Source organism: Sarcophilus harrisii, chromosome 1 (assembly GCF_902635505.1).
Source record: "Sarcophilus harrisii chromosome 1, mSarHar1.11, whole genome shotgun sequence".
Lineage (NCBI taxonomy): Eukaryota > Metazoa > Chordata > Mammalia > Dasyuromorphia > Dasyuridae > Sarcophilus > Sarcophilus harrisii.
Genome location: NC_045426.1, coordinates 337,751,996 through 337,769,069, shown reverse-complemented (window position 1 = coordinate 337,769,069; position 17,074 = coordinate 337,751,996). Strand labels below are relative to the sequence as shown.

Here is a 17,074-nt window from a genome sequence, read left to right as displayed (position 1 = left end):
TCTTTAATTATTCCCCTCTCCCCCAGTCTCCTCCCCTCTGGAGCACTTTAAACTCTTCCCCAACCAGCACCACCCCCTTCAGTGTTTTCCATGAAGTCACTGAGAAGAGTCCAGGCCAATGAGTGAGAAGGGAGAGATACTGCATTCCTGGGTCCCAGAAAAGCTGTAAGGATTGAAGAATCCAGATCCCTGGGTTCTAGGAGATAAAAGCAGATAGGGTGCAGAGCTGGGACCCTCAAAGACATAAGGTGAAAAGGAATGGGGGTTACTTCCCAAGGTGTGGGAACTGAGGCTTCTGAGTTCACTTAACCTTTTCCTCCACACCTGTTAAAGAGTTGTCCTTCCTATCTCCTAAGCTCTGTCCCTTTCCCTCAGGACTCTGTGAGAAAGAATGAGGGAGTTTTCATGCCGACAGGGCCCTCTGCTGCTACTGCTTTTGCTGGGTAAGTGAGGAGAGGGGCAAGACACGATTGGCAGTGACAGGTGGGGAAAGTAAACAGATATTGAACACTGATTCTTAGCACACAGCTATTTCTCTCTCCTCCCAGAATTCTTGCTCTGCCTTCAGCTTCTTTCTTCTGGCTCATTCATCTTCACTGTTCTAAAATCTCTGCATCTCTAAAAGTTCGAGGAATTTTCCCTTCTGAGGCCCTCTACTCTGGAGGTTCCCCTGCAACACAGACATATTCCTGGCTCCCCAATCTAGATTCCAGGCATTTTCCTTCCTACCTTTCCATTTCAATCTGATTATTGAAGCCCAGGCCCCAAGCACCTGAAGATACACATTATATCCCATGTTTTCTTACTCATTTTTTCTATTATTCATATTGTCACTCCCTCCCTCTTCTAGATTTATATTCCCCTTTTCAGTTCTAACTCTACAAAATACAAGAGAATTAATGTAATTACAAACCTTAACCCCTTCAAGCTGGGTTAGATTCCTATTGTCTCTTAAGCCCTCTTCAGTATTATTTCCCCTCCTCAAGCAGATTATCTAGTCCTATCTCTTTTTTCTGTGGGACATCTGTGAAGTGACAGAAACCTTGATGTGAACCCTAGCTCTGACACTTAAAAGTTGTGTAAACTTAAACAAATCCCTTTTAATCGTTTATAGGATTTAGGGCTAGAAAGAACCTTCTACATCAGGATCCAATATTCGTATTTATAAGGTAGACACTGAGGTGCAGAGGAGTGAAAACAATTTGCCCAAGGTTAGACAAAGCAGCTAAACTAGGATTCCTAACTGGGTCTGCTGATTCCATATCCGATGGTCATTCAGTTACACAGTGTTGTCTCAGTGGCGACTTTCTCATCTATAAAAAGGAGAGGATAATGCCTCCTTCACAAAGTTTTATGAGGATCAACTACAGAGCTATATAAAGGTCAGCTTTATTATTCTTTCTCCAGGAGCTGCAGAAACACAGATGTTTCCAGGTACAAAGCCCCCAGGACTGGCTTCTCTACCCCCTGAGCCCTGTCCCGACCTATCTCCTGGTCTGACTGCTCTGCCCTTCCCAGAATTCAGGCCTTGGCCTGTCATCACCCCCTGCCCAGAACCAGAAAGGTCCCCCTCCCAGGTTCCCCCCACCCCTTTCCCAAGATTCGGCCCCCTTTCTCACCAGGCCCGCCCCTATGTCTCCCCAGGCTGTGGGCAGCCCCGGATGTCTGGCCGCATCGTGGGCGGGAGGGATGCCCGGGAGGGGGAGTGGCCATGGCAAGCCAGCCTGCAGTACCGCTGGGCCCACGTGTGCGGGGCCTCGCTCATCTCTCGCCAGTGGGTGCTAACCGCAGCTCACTGCTTCTCAAGGTTCGAAGCCGGTGTCATCCTCAGGGCCCCTGGGTTCTGGGAGGGAACCAAAGAAAAGGATCTAGGTGGGACAGAGACCAGAAGTGGCTGCCTGGGTCTTGGGGGGGGGGGGGAAGAGGGGAGAGCCAATGTCTGGGAGAGGGAATGGGCAGAAGTAGATGTCTAGTGGTCACAAAGAAATGGGAGCTCTAGGTAGGCATCCTAACGCCTGGACCTGAGGAGAGGAAAGGGTGCAAGGGAACAGGATGCCTACGTTCCTGATCCCCCGCCATTCTGGACTAGGGGATGGGAAGAACAGGGCCCCTGGGTTTGGAAAGGCACGAGCTAGAAGGACTGAAAAAAAGAAGCCGGAAGAGAAGCAGAGGACATCTGAGTTTGGGGAGGGGGAAAAGAGATGGGAAGGGGAGGACACTTAAAAGAAGTTCCAGAGTCAGATTCCAGAGTCAATTGGTCTAGGTGCAGGATGTTTAGACCGTTATGGAGCAAGAGCACCCAGGTTAAACCCAGCTTTTCTGTTTAATGCCTGGATGACCATCGGAAACTCGATTGACTACTCTGAACCCCATCTTGTAACAGGGGTGGGGTGGGCCACATGACCTCGGATCCTTCCAGGACTAAACCCTAGGAAGATTTAAAAAAAAACTCTTTGGCTCAGATCTCTCCAACAGTGGGATGCCTGACTCCTCTGCAAGGCTGAGGGGGCAAAGACCACCAGGCAGGGTGCCGCCAGCAGAAAGAGGCCAGGGGCTCATGCCTGGTACCACAGGGAACTTGGGAGGGAGGAACACGGGGGGGGGGGGGGGGGGGGGGGCAGCAGAGGGCGGGTATGGGGACAGATTTGTGGAGTGCTCCAGCTAGGGTCAATCTCGGGATCCGGGAAGAACCAGAGCCAGTGGGTTGTTGGAGGAAGACTGAGCATCCTCAAACACCGCGTCCCCTCCTTTCCAGGGCCCTGGGGTGCAGTTCTAATTTGCCTCTGCTGGGCTCTCTCTCCCCCAGACCAGTGAGGCTGTCAGAGTACACAATACGCCTCGGGGAGTTGCGCCTGGCTAGGCCCTCACCTCAAGCCCTCTCTCTGCATCTGTTGCGAGTTGTGCTCAATGCCAACTTCACGGAAGACGGGGCCCAGGGAGACATCGCACTTATTCAGCTCCTCCGACCAGTCCCATTCAGTGCCCATATCCTGCCAGTCTGCCTCCCTGGACCTGGAAGCCCACCACCCCCAGGCACCCCGTGCTGGGTCACTGGCTGGGGCAGCCTCCGGTCCGGAGGTGAGCCCAGAAAGGACAGTCTTCTCCTTGCAGAGAACAGTGTATCCTGCCCAATGGGCACGTGGGGCAGTGGGGGAGAGGGGTCTGAGAAGGGAGGGATTGCATGCCTATCTTCTCACTACAGAACCTCACTCTCCATGGAACCCAGTCATGCTATTCCCACAATGGAGTATCCCCGTGTGCCCCTATCCCCTCTGGCAAATTTGTTGCTCTCCTTCCCTCACCCCTACTAAAGAGTATTTCTGAGAGCCTGCTGTTCCTCTCCATGCCCCAGGGCTGCCCCATCCCTATCCTGTCTTGTCCCTGCAGTGTCACTGCCTGGCTCCAGGCCCCTGCAGGGAGTCCAGGTCCCACTGATAGACAGACGTACCTGTGACCGGCTTTACCACGTGGATTCCGACACCTCCCTCACCGAGCCTATAGTCTTGCCTGGCACCCTATGTGCAGGTTATGCCAGAGGCAGCAAGGATGCCTGCCAGGTAAGGCCCCACCTCCTCAGATCTAGGATTACCCCTGGCAGCTGTACCAGTCCACAGAAGTGGGTGGGCCTCCTCCCTTTTCCCACCTCAAAATGGGGGTGTGAACTGGTGCATCATTAGTGGTGATTCTGCCAGTGTCTTGACTGATTAGAGCACTGCTAAAGAGATGATCCTGTCACCACAACCAGAGACTAAGTGATGGTAGATTAGGAGATCCACAAGACCTGGGTCAAAAAATTGGGGGAACCATCTGAAGATCTCATATCGGAGCCTTCATCAGAACTGACTGGTTCCAATGGTCTCATGTTACAGGGCAGGAACAGTGGCTCTAGTAGTCAAACCCTTTCCCATTCCCCATATATCAATAAACAAGACGCAGTGGGGACCTCAGCTGTAGCAGCCCCAAGACATGACACTTGGGTTCCAAGATGGAAGAAGGGGCTGACAAGCTAAGAAGGGAAGAGGGATACTGAGATTTGGGAGGTGGGAGCTGGGACAGCAACAGCCTGGGTTCTGAGAAGGGCATCAGGGGTGGAGAACACCAGAAAGCTGAGCTATTTCTTCCCTCAGGGAGATTCTGGGGGACCCCTGGTGTGTATCCAGTCTGGTCGATGGGTCCTTGAAGGTGTGGTGAGTTGGGGCAAGGGATGTGCTTTACCCAACCGCCCAGGTGTCTACACCAGTGTGGCCTACTACTGGCCCTGGATCCAGGCCCACTTGGGCACTTCAGCCCTGCAGGTCCACCACCATGTGCCCGGTCATCCCCAACCCCACCAGTTCTTGCACTTTTTCCTTCCTAATTTCTAAAAACGGTCAACTCAGCTCAGCGTGTCAGTTAAGTGAAATAGGGAGGGAAGAGAGACTATCTGCCACAGAAAATGGGACGATGGCTCTTTCAGGAAGTAATAGTGACTAATGTCTGGATCCTTCCCCCACTTTCCTGACCACCTCAAGGGGCCAACTGATCTTAGGATCCTCCTCCCACTTCTAGAATTGCTCCTTTTACCTAGTTCTGTCCCTGGGAAATTCAGAGCTAATAAGTAATTTTAACCTAAGGTGCCTAATAAAGTTGAATAGACTCCTAAACTGTAATTTTGAGTGTCATGAACTCTTCCACTACTCATTTTCCCTTTCTTCACATTAACCTCCTCAAAAAAAAAAAAAAAAAAAAAAAAAAAAAAAAAAAAAAAAAAAAAAAAAAAAAAAAAAAAAAGGCTGCTAAAAGTCAAAATAAGCCAAGAGCAAAAACAATATGTCTCCATTAAAGCTAGGAAAAGGATGTGATGATATAACTATGGCAAGGAGTAAAATACAAAAATGCTCTTTGTTCTATGAACTTAGCCAGAGCTTATACATAAGGGAACACAGATCTGGTCCTAAGTTTGCCACTGTATACCCTTAGGCAAGTCCCTGTTCTCTGGACCTCATTTTCTCCAACTGTTTAAAGTTTCCCTCAAAAGATGCCCATCAGTTGGGGAATGGCTAAACAAAATGTGGTATATAAGTTTTTTAATTTTCTTTTTTAATAGTATATTTTTTTCAATTATATGAAAAGATGGTTTTCCACTTTTATTTTTGTAAGATTTCAAATTCCAAAATTTTTTTTCTCCCTCTTACCTCCTCCCTCCCCATGCTATTAAGCAATCTGATATAGGTTATACATGTACATTCATTTTTTTTTCTTTTTTTTCTCATTTCTTTTTTTTTTTATTTTATTTAATAGCCTTTTATTTACAGGATATATGCATGGGTAACTTTACAGCATTAACAATTGCCAAACCTCTTGTTCCAATTTTTCACCTCTTACCCTCCCACCCCCTCCCCTAGATGGCAGGATGACCAGTAGATGTTAAATACATTAAAATATAAATTAGATACACAATAAGTATACATGACCAAAACGTTATTTTGCTGATGTACATTCATTTTTAACACATTTCCATAAGCCATGTTCCATATGAGTCATATTGGGAAAGAAAAATCTGAACAAAAGAGGAAAGTAATGAGGGGGAAAAAAGGAAAAAAAGGTAAAATAATATGCTTCAATCTATATTGTCTTCATATTTCTCTGGATGCAGATAGCATTTTTAATGCAAATTTTATTGGAATTGCCTTGCATCATTAAATTGCTGTGAAGAGCTAAGTCTTTCCTAGTTGATCATCACACAATTTTGAGGTTACTAAGCATATTGTGCACAATGTTCCAACATTGTCTCTCCTGTTAAACTGTGAACTCCTTGAAAGTAAGGAGTGTTTTTGCCTTTCTTTGTATTCCCTTCATCCCTTTTGCTTAGTTTGGCACATAAATAGGTGCTTTAATAAGTATACCATATGACAAAGAAATGGAATGCCCATCAGTTGAAGAATGGCTGAATGTGTTAATAGTATATGAATGTAATGGAGTACTACTGTTCTATAAGAAATGATGAATAGAATGATTTCAGAAAAGCCTGGAGAGATTTACATAAACTGATACCGAATGAAGTGAGCAGAACCAGGAGAACATTGTACACAGTAACAGCAAAATTGTCATTTTTTTGTGTTCAGTGTTTTGTAGATGTTTTATGTTTCTACTTTGCATTTTCACTGGCTGTCCCTCATGCTTGAAATTCTTGTTCCTCCCCTTCTATTTTCTGACCTCTCTGACTTTCTTCAAGCCCCAGCCAAAATTCCACCTTGTATAAAGTCTGACTTAATTTTAATGTTAGTATCTTCCCTCTGAGATTTTCTCCAAATTATCCTGTCCATATCTTGTACAGCAAAAAATATCAGTGACTGAATTAAAGAATGGAAGGGAATATGGTATAAGAAATCTGGAAAGGTAGGAAGGAGACAAAGTATGAAAGGTTTTAAAAGTCAAACAGGATTTTATATTTGATATGATACCCATTAGGAAATTTCTCTTCTTGGTTTCATTCAACCATGTAGGAGCTTTGTGGCCTGCTTCTGGTCATGTGTTGACCCAGCACTGAAATGACTTGGTTTTTGTTATAATCTGGTAAACTCCAAGTAGTCAATTCCACCAATCACATTGACTCGGCAGGTAAGTTTCCACCCAAGCCCTTAACTACCTTTTCTGCTTTGTGCTCAATTCCCTGGTGTGGACATGCAATCTCAATAGTCTGAGAAGTCCACACATCTTGGGTCCAAGAATTGGAGTTGGCTGACAGGTGAAATATTTCCAACAAGAGTACTGGCTAAGGCTGGATATTCTACTACCAGATGTCTTACTTGGAGTGATTTAGATAGTAAAGTCTCCTGAGAAAACATAATTAAGTTTGTTTGTATTAAATGAATATTTATAAGTGCTTTGTATATAGGAAATAAGTGCCTGTCTCATATCTGATTTGGATTATACACTGAATACCTTTCTACATCCATTTGAAGAAATTCCTATATATAATCCATAAACTAAAATTCTAATAAAATTTCCCCAGAGTTCCAAGGTGGAGGTTTTAGGAACCAAAAGAGGTTGAGAACAAGGAACTTAGCCCTATTTTTAGGGAACAGGTATCCCTAGGAGCAAACACAATCCAAATCACATGCTTGGGTCCCTTAATAGAAAAGGGAGATAGACAACGCAAAACTGCCCAGAAGCAGTTTTTCAATATTAAAGCACAATCAAAAATGTTAAGCTTGAAGGGACCTTAGAAATCATCTAGAGATTCCGTTTTTTTCATCTTGGAAATGAGGAAACAGAAGAGAAATTTGTACAAGATCAATGGCCAGTCTGTGCCAGTCAGAATGAAAACTGGTTTTCTGATTTCCAGGTCAACAGCATTTTTGTGGCCTCAGCCTTCACTATAACTCATCCTCAAGCCAAGGATCTCCAAGGCCACAAAAGGAAAATGAGCCCTGGTCAGAGAATAAATTTATTCTAACAACACAACCCAGGTTAGGGCTTGAATATGTCCTGAAAAGCCCCTGCTTGGTTCCTGAGTCCTCTTCTTAATCCTTATCCTCATCTAGTTTCATTTTCTGGTCTTTCCCTGTCCTTTCTCGCAACCTGCTCTCTGCTAACATTTGAACTCTGCCTCAGACTCCTTTGTTCGTTCTCTCTCTCTCTCTCTCTCCTCCCCCCCCACCCTTTCTTTCTACTCCTCATCCATTTCTCCCTTCCTCTTCTCCATTCCCTCTCTTTTCCTTCCTCCCTCAGGCTTTTTAACAGTTGTTTCTTGGAATCAGGGTCTCTGGCTCAAGCCAGAGGTTTGTTTATTCTATTGGTTCAGTAGAAATTAACTTTCCATATCATCTGCTCAGTCCTCAAGCTATGAGATTATCCTTAGGTGCTGGGGTAGGGCAGAATTGGCCAGAGTCCATCCTGACCCGGATCTTGTACTGGTTCTTTTTTCTTTCTTCTTGTACTGATTCTTTTCTGGAATTACAGATTCCATGGAATCAACAGAGGACTGAGCACTTGAATGGTACATATTCTAAGTGTCATGTCACTAATTAGAATGTAAATTCCTTAGTAGTTAGGGACTGCTTAATTTTTTTTCTCTTTCTTTTTCTGTCTTCTTATCCCCAGTGCCTGGCACCTATCAGATACATAATAAATGCTTATTTATTGACTGTTGTCCCTAATCACATAATTTGTCCCTCCCTTTCTCCTTAGATCTTTGTTACAACTTCCTTGTGTATCTGCATTTTCCTTCCTTTTCCAAGCCATAGACTTTTTTTTAATAATTGTAACTTTTTATTGAGAGAACCCATGCCTGGGTAATTTTTTTACATTATCCCTTGCACTCACTTCCGTTCTGATTCTTCCCCTCTCTCCCTCCACTCCCTCCCCTAGATGGCAAGCAATCTTATATATGTTAAATATGTCACAGTATATCCTAGATACAATATATATGTGCAGAACCCAACAGTTCTCTTATTGCACAGGAAGAATTGGATTCAAAAGTTAAAAAATAACCTGGGAAGAAAAGCAAAAATGCAAACAGTTTACATTCATTTCCCAGTGTTCTTTCTTTGGGTGTAGCTGCTTCTGTCTGTCGTTGATCAATTAAAACTGAGTTAGATCTTCTCTTTGTCAAAGAAATCCACTTCCTTCAGAATACATCCTCATACAGTATCGTTGTTGAGGTATATAAGGATCTCCCGGTTCTGCTCATTTCACTCAGCATCAGTTCATGTAAGTCTCTCCAAGACTCTCTGTATTCATCCTATTTCTTACAGAACAATAATATTCCATAACATTCATATACCACAATTTACCCAACTATTCTCCAATTGATGGGCATCCATTCATTTTCCAGTTTCTAGCCACTACAAACAGGGCTGCCACAAACATTTTCCAAGCCATAGACTTCTGTGGGTATTTCTGAGTACATGTATCTGAACATGCATCTATATATCTTCAATGTGTGTCCATGTATGTCATGATAAGTTTTCCTTAATTTTACTGAAATTTTTTTATTTTTATTTACTAACAACAAATAGACCACTTGTAAGAGCAATATATCCAGAAATGAATATGTAAAAATAAATCATTTTTTAAAAATTTTCAATAAAATGTCTGTTCCTATACAAGTCTATATGTATATTATCTACAATTCAACTCAATTCAACAAGCCATCCATGTACCAGATATAGACTTAGATCCACCAGAATCTTAGTTTTGAAAAAACAAAAACAAAAATAAGAGTTCCTATTGTCAAGGATCTTATTTCTATTGGGGAAAAACAGCATGGACACAGATAGGAGACATACAAAATAGAAGCAAAATAATTTCCTATGAGAAAAGACCTAGTGACCTCAGGGAATAGGAAGAGCTTCTTGTAAGGAGGATAACACTTGGAGAGTTGGGCATTTTAAAAGACAAATGTGAGAAGGAAGAGTATTCCAGGAATAGTCACTGCAAAGAAAAAGTGGCAAGAAATGAAATATCCTAAATGAGAAACAAGAAGCCAGCCAGTTTATATGAAACACAAAGTTTATGAGGGGGAGTAATGTGAAATAAGTCCATCTGGAAGACAGATTGGAGTCAGATTGTGAGGAGCTTTGATCCCCAAACAGAGGAATTTATATTTTATATCTTTAAGCAACAGGGAGCCAATGATGCTTCTTGAATAAGGGAATAGCATGGTTAGACCTGAGCTTTTGAAATATCATTTTGGCAGCAGTACAGCAAATTAATGGAGGAAAGACAAGACAGACATTGCCTTCAATATAGTGAGGTTAAAAAAGGAGGTATAGGTTTAGGGGGAAAGATAAGGAGGCCGCAACCCCATACCCCACCTCAGGACCTAGGATTCTGGCTTCCCCACCATGTTTTGGATGTACATAGTGAAACTGAATTCAATCCAGAATATCCAGGTGGAAATGCCCAGCAAGCAGTTAGTGATTGAATTTAATGCTCTCCTTAAGGGAAGAGCCTTTTTTTTTTCTTTCTATTTTTATCTTGGTCTCTGGCAGACACTTGGCACTTAATAAATGCTTGTTGATTAGGGACTGAGATTACAATTTGGGAAAGAGATGAGGGCTGGATTTGGGAGTCATTAATAAGAATCACAATTGAAGCTACAGGAGCTGATGAGCTCATCAACAGACTCCGGCAAGAAAACAGGACATAGGACACTCATTACAGGGATCAGCATGCGGACACTGAAAGGATTCTGAGAAGGAGCAGCCAGATAGAGAAGATGATCAACAGTTTCAAAGAAGAAAGTCTGGCAATTAAGACATTATTAGTGGCCTTGTACAAAGCAGCAATTTCAGTCCATCAATAGAATCAGAAGCCATATTGCAAAGAGCTGAAAAGTAAGAGATGAATAAGCAATGGCAAGAGATGTGGAAAGCTCATTCTGCTTGGCTGTGAAAGGGAAAAATAAGAATGAACAAATATAGGAATTTCCTACTCCAATACCCTTGATGTATGTTTTAATTTGAATATGCTTGTCCCTGTGTCTCCCTGTCCTCAAAATGTGAGTCACAGGTCAAAAGTTCCTAGCATTAGACAATCTATTTCCCTATAGCTATAAACCTCTATCTCTTGAGACTTTAACCCTGGCAATCCCTCTAGATAAAGTCTAAAATGGACTATGGATAGCCATGCCTGGGTCAAAATGCGCTGGCTAGGCTGAGTCGCAGGCAAACAGGCCAGAAGTGGGATGGCTGGCTTCCTCCACTTCAGTCCTATCAAAAATTGAAACCACAACTTGTTGACTTGGCTGGTGCTTTTCTGGCCTGCAGAGCAGGAAGTTCTTGGTACCCCCTGGGCAAGGAGGGGAACAGGCCATCAGAGGAAAACATGTCCACCCACATACACACACACACACACACACACACACACACCCCAGATGGGAGTTCAAGGAAGCACCCAGGCTGGGGTGCTACTGCAGGGAAGCCCCGAGGAGGTGGAGTCAATTATTCTCAGACCTGCCTACCTCTGCCTTCCCAGGCCCTGAGGACAAAAGGGCAGGAGCAGGGGAGCCTGGCGTTCTGCCCACTGCCCCAAGGTCCAGTAAGGGAAATGGAACTGGGGACTGCCTGGCTCTTGCAGTTGCTGCTTCTGCTGCCGTCCACGACAAATGGTGAGTTCTTAAAATTGACATCCCAGCCCCAAAGTACCCGTGTCTGTAGGACCCAACCATTCCTCCCTGTTACTCTTTTCCTCACTCTTTATTACCCTTTGTTCTAGCTTATCCCAGGGTGCTTCCTATCACCCTGGCCTCACTGCTCCCCCTCCTTTGGTACCCTTTCCCCAGCCGGGACTCAGTGGTAATAACCCAAGTCCCTGTTCTCACCAGGACCTAAGTGTCCCATCCTCTAGTCTTGGACCCAGATATCTATCCTCAGTACTCATTTGCCGAGGGCTCAGATATAACGTACACAGGACAACCCTAAGACCATCCCAGTACCCAGATGTCCTGTTCCTTTTCCTATATACAGTTTTCAACCCAACCTGCTCCAGAAAACTCCCTTCCATCCTGGGTCCTGAAGTCCTATATTTCTTTCTATCTATTCAGAGATCAATTCCCATAGCATAAGGATCTCTGAGAAATCAGTAACTAAAAATTAAACCTCCTATGTGACTGAAAAATCAGTCTAAGAAAAAGCATGGGGTAATCTATCAGGCTGAGAACAAAGGAGAAAAGAAAGAGAAAACTGAGGTCCAGAGAGTAACAAGAGAGGATCTAAAGAGAATCCTGAAGCATCTAAATGGGGCAGAGGGTATAGGAATAAAAGGGGAGTAGAAACTGAGGACAAAAAAAAAAGAACCAGGGTAAAAGGAATAGTTGAAGGAGAAGTACCCAACAGCCCAGCTGAAGCCCCTAATAGGAAGTCAAGTTAATTAAAAATGACACTAGTTCAAGAGCCTTTTCCATACCACTAGCCATCCTGTCCTTTTCTTCCCAGGTGAAAAAGATCTTTGGATAAGTTCAGGTAGGTCACTGGAGGGAAGAAGGGAGAACATGAGTTACTGGAAAGGAATTAAGGGGAAGGTATAGAGGCTGGGGGGGAGGGCAAGAATTGGAGGGTACTGGGCAAATTGGGGCAAGGCAGAGCCCCAAGTCCTTAGTCCTAAATCTGCCTTCTCTGTTCAGGCTGTGGTCAGCCAATCCTGAAGAATCAGGTGAATGAACGCATCGTTGGAGGCAGAAATGCCGGTGAAGGGGCCTGGCCATGGCAGGCCAGTCTAAGGCATAACAGGGCCCACATCTGCGGAGCCACTCTGATTTCCCATAGCTGGGTTCTGACAGCTGCCCATTGCTTTTCCTTGTGAGTGACCAGGCCCCTTCCCATTCAACCAATCACCTCTTCCCCCATAGGCCTGTAACCCTATCTAAGAGTCAGCTGCACCACCTGCTTGATCTCCCAAAGTCCTCTGATCCAGTCCACAGACACAACAGTGCCCTAAACTGGGGCCCAGAAATGGGAGAAGGGTCCTGCCTATAGTCTCAATGGTGATCTCTGAAATAGCTAGAACTAGAACTCAGGTTTCCTGACTTCCAGTTCATTGCTCTTTTCACTATCATACTCCCTCCTCTGAGATGTCTCCATCTCCTCAGTAGTAGCTACATAACCAAGTTGGTCAAACCTGGGGCTAGGAGTAAGATCTTAGATTAGGTTGTCTGAGCTGGTCCCAGTTCCACAACTCACTGATTGTGATGGTGACAAACATTATAACATCTTCAGGCAATCTAGAGAGGATAATCCTAATTGCTTTAAATGTTTCTACAGAAGTAGAAAATACTGTCTTTATGGTTATTTAGTTATATTTTGGTGTTTTCCCACTTGAAAATCCGCCATCCTTCCAGTCATTTGGGAATTGGAAGGGAAAGAGAGGCAAAACGAATAATTTAGGCATCTAGGACAAGCACAAAACCGTTCCTAGAACAAGCAACATTAAATGCCCCCTCAAATCAACCATGGTTGTAAATCTGGAGAGGCTGCTGCTGAAAAAACTATCACCCAGGAAGGATTAGGGTTGGGCTAGAAGGTCAAATCCAGTTTAAATTTCTGTTATCTGTAGTCATGTTGGCTGGGGCAAAAGCCTGGTCAGTCTGCTCTAGTTATGGCTCTGGATACAATAGTAGCTAGAGCAACTGCCCAAAACATTAGTCCCCATTAGCTGGCATAACTTCCCTGTCACCAGGTTGGTTTCAGCAGTACTCCACTTGCATTTTCAGAGCAGTGAGCTAGTCCCCTCATGATGAAACCTTATTTCATTGTCACCATTTCCTCCTACTATAATCAGATTATAAAATCAGTCACCAAGTCCAGCCTGGAGAGACAGACAGTATGCCCCCTTCCCCTAGGGAGCTCACATACACTTTGGATAACTTTCAGAGACAATATTAGGCAAAAAGATTATATTATAGGATTTCCTGCAAAGCTTACTCACCATGGTGCTGGGCCTGGGGTTCCCCTCCTCCCAATACGGTTCCAGCCCTCTCCCAACAATTTTCCCCCTGCCCCCATCCCCACCCCTTTGCAGGCCTGTCAAGGTGTCCCAGTTCCAGGTAGTCCTCGGGGAACTCCAGCTCTTTTCCACCCCAGGCCAGTCCATCTCAAGCCCACTGAGCAAGGTGATCCTGCACCCAGACTACTCGGGGGTAGATGGCTCGTTGGGGGATATCGCCCTCTTGAAGCTGGCCCGGCCTCTCTACTTCTCCCCCTGGATTCTGCCTGCCTGTCTCCCTGAGGCCGACAACCCCTTTCACACTAATCTGACCTGCTTTGTGACAGGATGGGGGAACGTGAAGGAGGGAGGTGAGCCTTGGGGAGTGAGGGGGAAAGTGGGAGGTTCTCATGGGGAAAGAGGGAGTTTGATGAAGTTTCTTGCCAGACTAAGGTGAAGTTCTCTAGTCCAGCTTCTGCTGGGAAGTACAGGATTGCAGCCAATAGCTCTCTATGGAATACATAGAGGTAGTTTTGGATAATCCCACAAAGAAAATAATCCCTAAGTGATTCCCTACTTCTAGACTGTATATAGTTAATAATGTTACTTCAGATTTCCAAAATACTTTAGGCTTTCCTTTTTAACAACCTTGTTAGCGAAGCAATGCAAGTGATATTATCTCAGTTAAAGTGAGGAAACTGAGGCTCAAAGATGATAAATGACTTGCCCTTATCTACTAAGGTTAGGAGCTGAGATTTGCACTATGGCCATGATTGATGTCCTCAAACCTTAATCAACAGAAAAAAATCCAATCCTCCTGTTTCCCCCCCTTTCTCTCTCCCAGCTGGAGAGTAACCTACAGCATTATCTCTCAGATTGGCACAAACAGGAAGCTAAGGAAAGATATCCCCACTGTTCTCCCTTTTTGTTGAAGCATTATCTTCCCAGTAGGGAAACTAAAGAGATTTGAATTAATGCTAAAGTGAATAATTCTGAATCTTAAACACTATCTATAGATGTTCAAAGAAAGTAGAGCTTGCTCTAATGGAAAAGCCAGGACTGGAAGGCAAAGTCCTTTTGTCCCCCCCAAAAAAGAAAGTCCAGGTTAAGGAATGGTGGGGAGAAAAAACCCTAACATACTCACATGACAGTGTAGTAATACTGGGAAACAATAACAGCTGGGCAGCTAGATGCCCCAGTGCCCAGAGCATTGGCCCCAGAGTCAGGAGGACCATAGTTCAAATGTGACCTCAGACACTTAACACTAACTAGCTATATGATCCTGGAGAGATCATCTAGCCCCAATTGCCTTGCCCAAAACAAATAAACACAACAATAATAGCAGACATTCACAAAGTCCCAAAGTTTGCAAAATGCTTTACAAATGTTACCTTATTTGATCCTCACAACAATCTTCTGAAATACCTCAAGTATTATTTTTCTCAGTTTAGAGATGAAAAAAACTTTAGTGACTTGTTTAAAGTTGAGCAGCTAGACAGAATTTGAACCCAGATCCTTCTGACTTCAGATCTAGCACTTTATTATACAAATAAAGCAGGAGAGTTAGATCGGGAATAAATTGAAAAGGGCCATGAATTTGAAGATAAAGAATCTGGAATCAGGGAAGCTAAGTGGTGCAGTGGATAGAGCACCAGCCCTGAAGTCAGGAGGACCTGAGTTCAAATCTGGCCTCAGACATTTAACACCTCCTAGATGTGTGACCCTGGGCAAGTCACTTAACCTCGATTGCCTCAGCAAAAAAAAAAAAAAAAAAAAGAAGAAGAAGAATCTGGAATCACAGTTACCTAGAATTAGTAATTTATAATTTGTAGTCTAATTTAGAATCACTAGATGTGACTGTAAAGATTGTAAAGATTCAATCCTGTCATTTTGCAAACAGAGAAACTAATGTAGAAAGTAACTTGCCTTGTCAAAAAAAAAAAAAAAAAAAAAAAAAAGTCAGCAGCAGAACTAGAACTAGAATCCAGGTCTCTTGCTTCACAGAGACATGCAGTGCTATAACTAGTACAGAGTTTGTAACAATTTCAACTTTGCTTACTCATCCTAGAGCTCACTGAACATCAGAAAAGCAGTTTGCACAGGAATATTTATACCTGTCTGTGCACCCCCTTCTCAGAACTAGCCTAGTTCAGAATCTTCTTCCTGCCCTCTCATAAAGAGAAGGACTAGGGTTCAGCTCTTCCTCTGAGTAAATTTCTTTGCTCTCTCTCCCATCCCCCAGTCCAGCTGTCCTCACCATACACTCTGCAGGAAGCAAAGCTGCCACTGATTGATGCCAAGGAGTGTGACAAGATCCTGAATTGGCACAAGGTCACCGATAAAATGATCTGTGCTGGCTACATCAAAGGGGGTGTAGATGCCTGTCAGGTGAGGGCATAGATGGCCACTGAGTTAAATACTTACAGAATTCTATAACCTATTGCCTCTTTGGGGGAGAGGGGGGCTGAGGAAGAGATCCTGGGAGGAAATAATTTTAAAATCATACTGTGTCAGAGCTGGAAGGGATACTGGAAATCATCTCTAGTGCAGGGATCATCAGCCTTTTTTGTGTCATGGAGTTAGAAATCTATAGTTTCCTTTTTAAATGCAAAAACACAAGATTATCCCAAAACCAATCATACCAAACTACTTTAAAGTTTAGAGATCCGAGGTTAAAAAGCCCTAATCTAGTCCACCTTCTAAATTTAACAGAGAGAACCTGAGGCACAAAATCAGATTTGCCTAATTAAGGTTATAAGTGGGTTAATGGCAAAACCAGACTTAAACCAGGTCTTCAGACTTCAAATTCGGGGCTTCTTCTGCTATTTTGGGCTAAATCCTCTTCATATAATTTTAAATTAGAAAAAACCCTACACTGAGTCAGGAAACCCAAATGTTAGGCCTGCATTTTCCACTTACTGTGAGATCTTCAGCAAGTCATTTGAAGTACAGTTTCATCTTTTCAGGTGAAAGGACTCAGTGGGTTCTAAGGGCCCTTCCAGTTTCTATAATTTCTATTTTGGGTGGGTGGACTGGAGAACTGGGGAGACTTGAAAGACTAATTCCTACTTTGTTCATCTGCCACGGCAGGAAAAGGGTATCCTGGAGAAAGTGGGCTTGGAATCTAGGGAGGAAAATAGCTTCTTATTCAAGCCTAAACTAATAAACCTTTCTTCCCAACCTCAGGGTGATTCTGGGGGTCCTTTGGTATGTCCCTATCTGGGTTCCTGGTTCCTGGTGGGAATTGTAAGCTGGGGCATTGGCTGTGCCCAGCCCAAAAAACCAGGTGTCTACACTCTTGTCTCTGCCTATGGGGACTGGATCCAAAGTCACGCATCGGAAGTGCAGCTGGGCTCCTATAACATCACAATCCGAAGTGCTGCTGACAGACAGACTCGCGGTCCTCATCTCATCAGCCTCCTCCTAGTCCTGTGGAGCTTTGTCAATCACTGCTGAATCCCTTCTCTACAGGCGCGATGGCCGCTGCCCCCCTTCTATTTAACTCTGTCGGACCTCCACACCACCCCCAACCCCCACCACCCACCTGTCCGCAAATCGTTTCTTTTCCAAATCCATCTCTAATACCTTCCGTTTCTAAAGGGCCTTTCCTCTCTCAGCCAGCTGATGCTCCCAACCCAGGGACAGAGCGTGCCCCTTCACGCCCCCC

At 44.2% G+C, this 17,074-nt stretch overlaps 2 protein-coding genes and 1 long non-coding RNA gene across 3 annotated transcripts; 2 read left to right on the top strand and 1 right to left on the bottom strand.

Annotated features, from left to right (window-relative positions):
* On the top strand, positions 1-4,695 carry LOC100916184 (serine protease 33-like). Its single transcript, XM_031945661.1, has 7 exons — positions 1-248; positions 376-443; positions 1,408-1,434; positions 1,645-1,807; positions 2,807-3,078; positions 3,388-3,557; positions 4,128-4,695. Exons 2-7 carry the CDS (start codon positions 392-394, stop codon positions 4,362-4,364), a joined length of 921 nt encoding a protein of 306 aa, XP_031801521.1. The 5' UTR covers positions 1-248; positions 376-391; the 3' UTR covers positions 4,365-4,695.
* On the bottom strand, positions 1,756-16,622 carry LOC116420479. The gene is made up of 3 exons (XR_004230816.1): positions 16,327-16,622; positions 11,893-11,956; positions 1,756-1,843 (listed from the first exon to the last, which is right to left on the bottom strand). It is a non-coding gene; the product is annotated as an uncharacterized LOC116420479 (long non-coding RNA).
* LOC100915923 (serine protease 33) lies at positions 11,018-16,880 on the top strand. Its single transcript, XM_003761928.4, has 6 exons — positions 11,018-11,095; positions 11,922-11,948; positions 12,110-12,284; positions 13,504-13,778; positions 15,650-15,795; positions 16,594-16,880. Exons 1-6 carry the CDS (start codon positions 11,035-11,037, stop codon positions 16,861-16,863), a joined length of 954 nt encoding a protein of 317 aa, XP_003761976.4. The 5' UTR covers positions 11,018-11,034; the 3' UTR covers positions 16,864-16,880.
* The last annotated feature ends 194 nt before the right edge of the window (positions 16,881-17,074 follow it).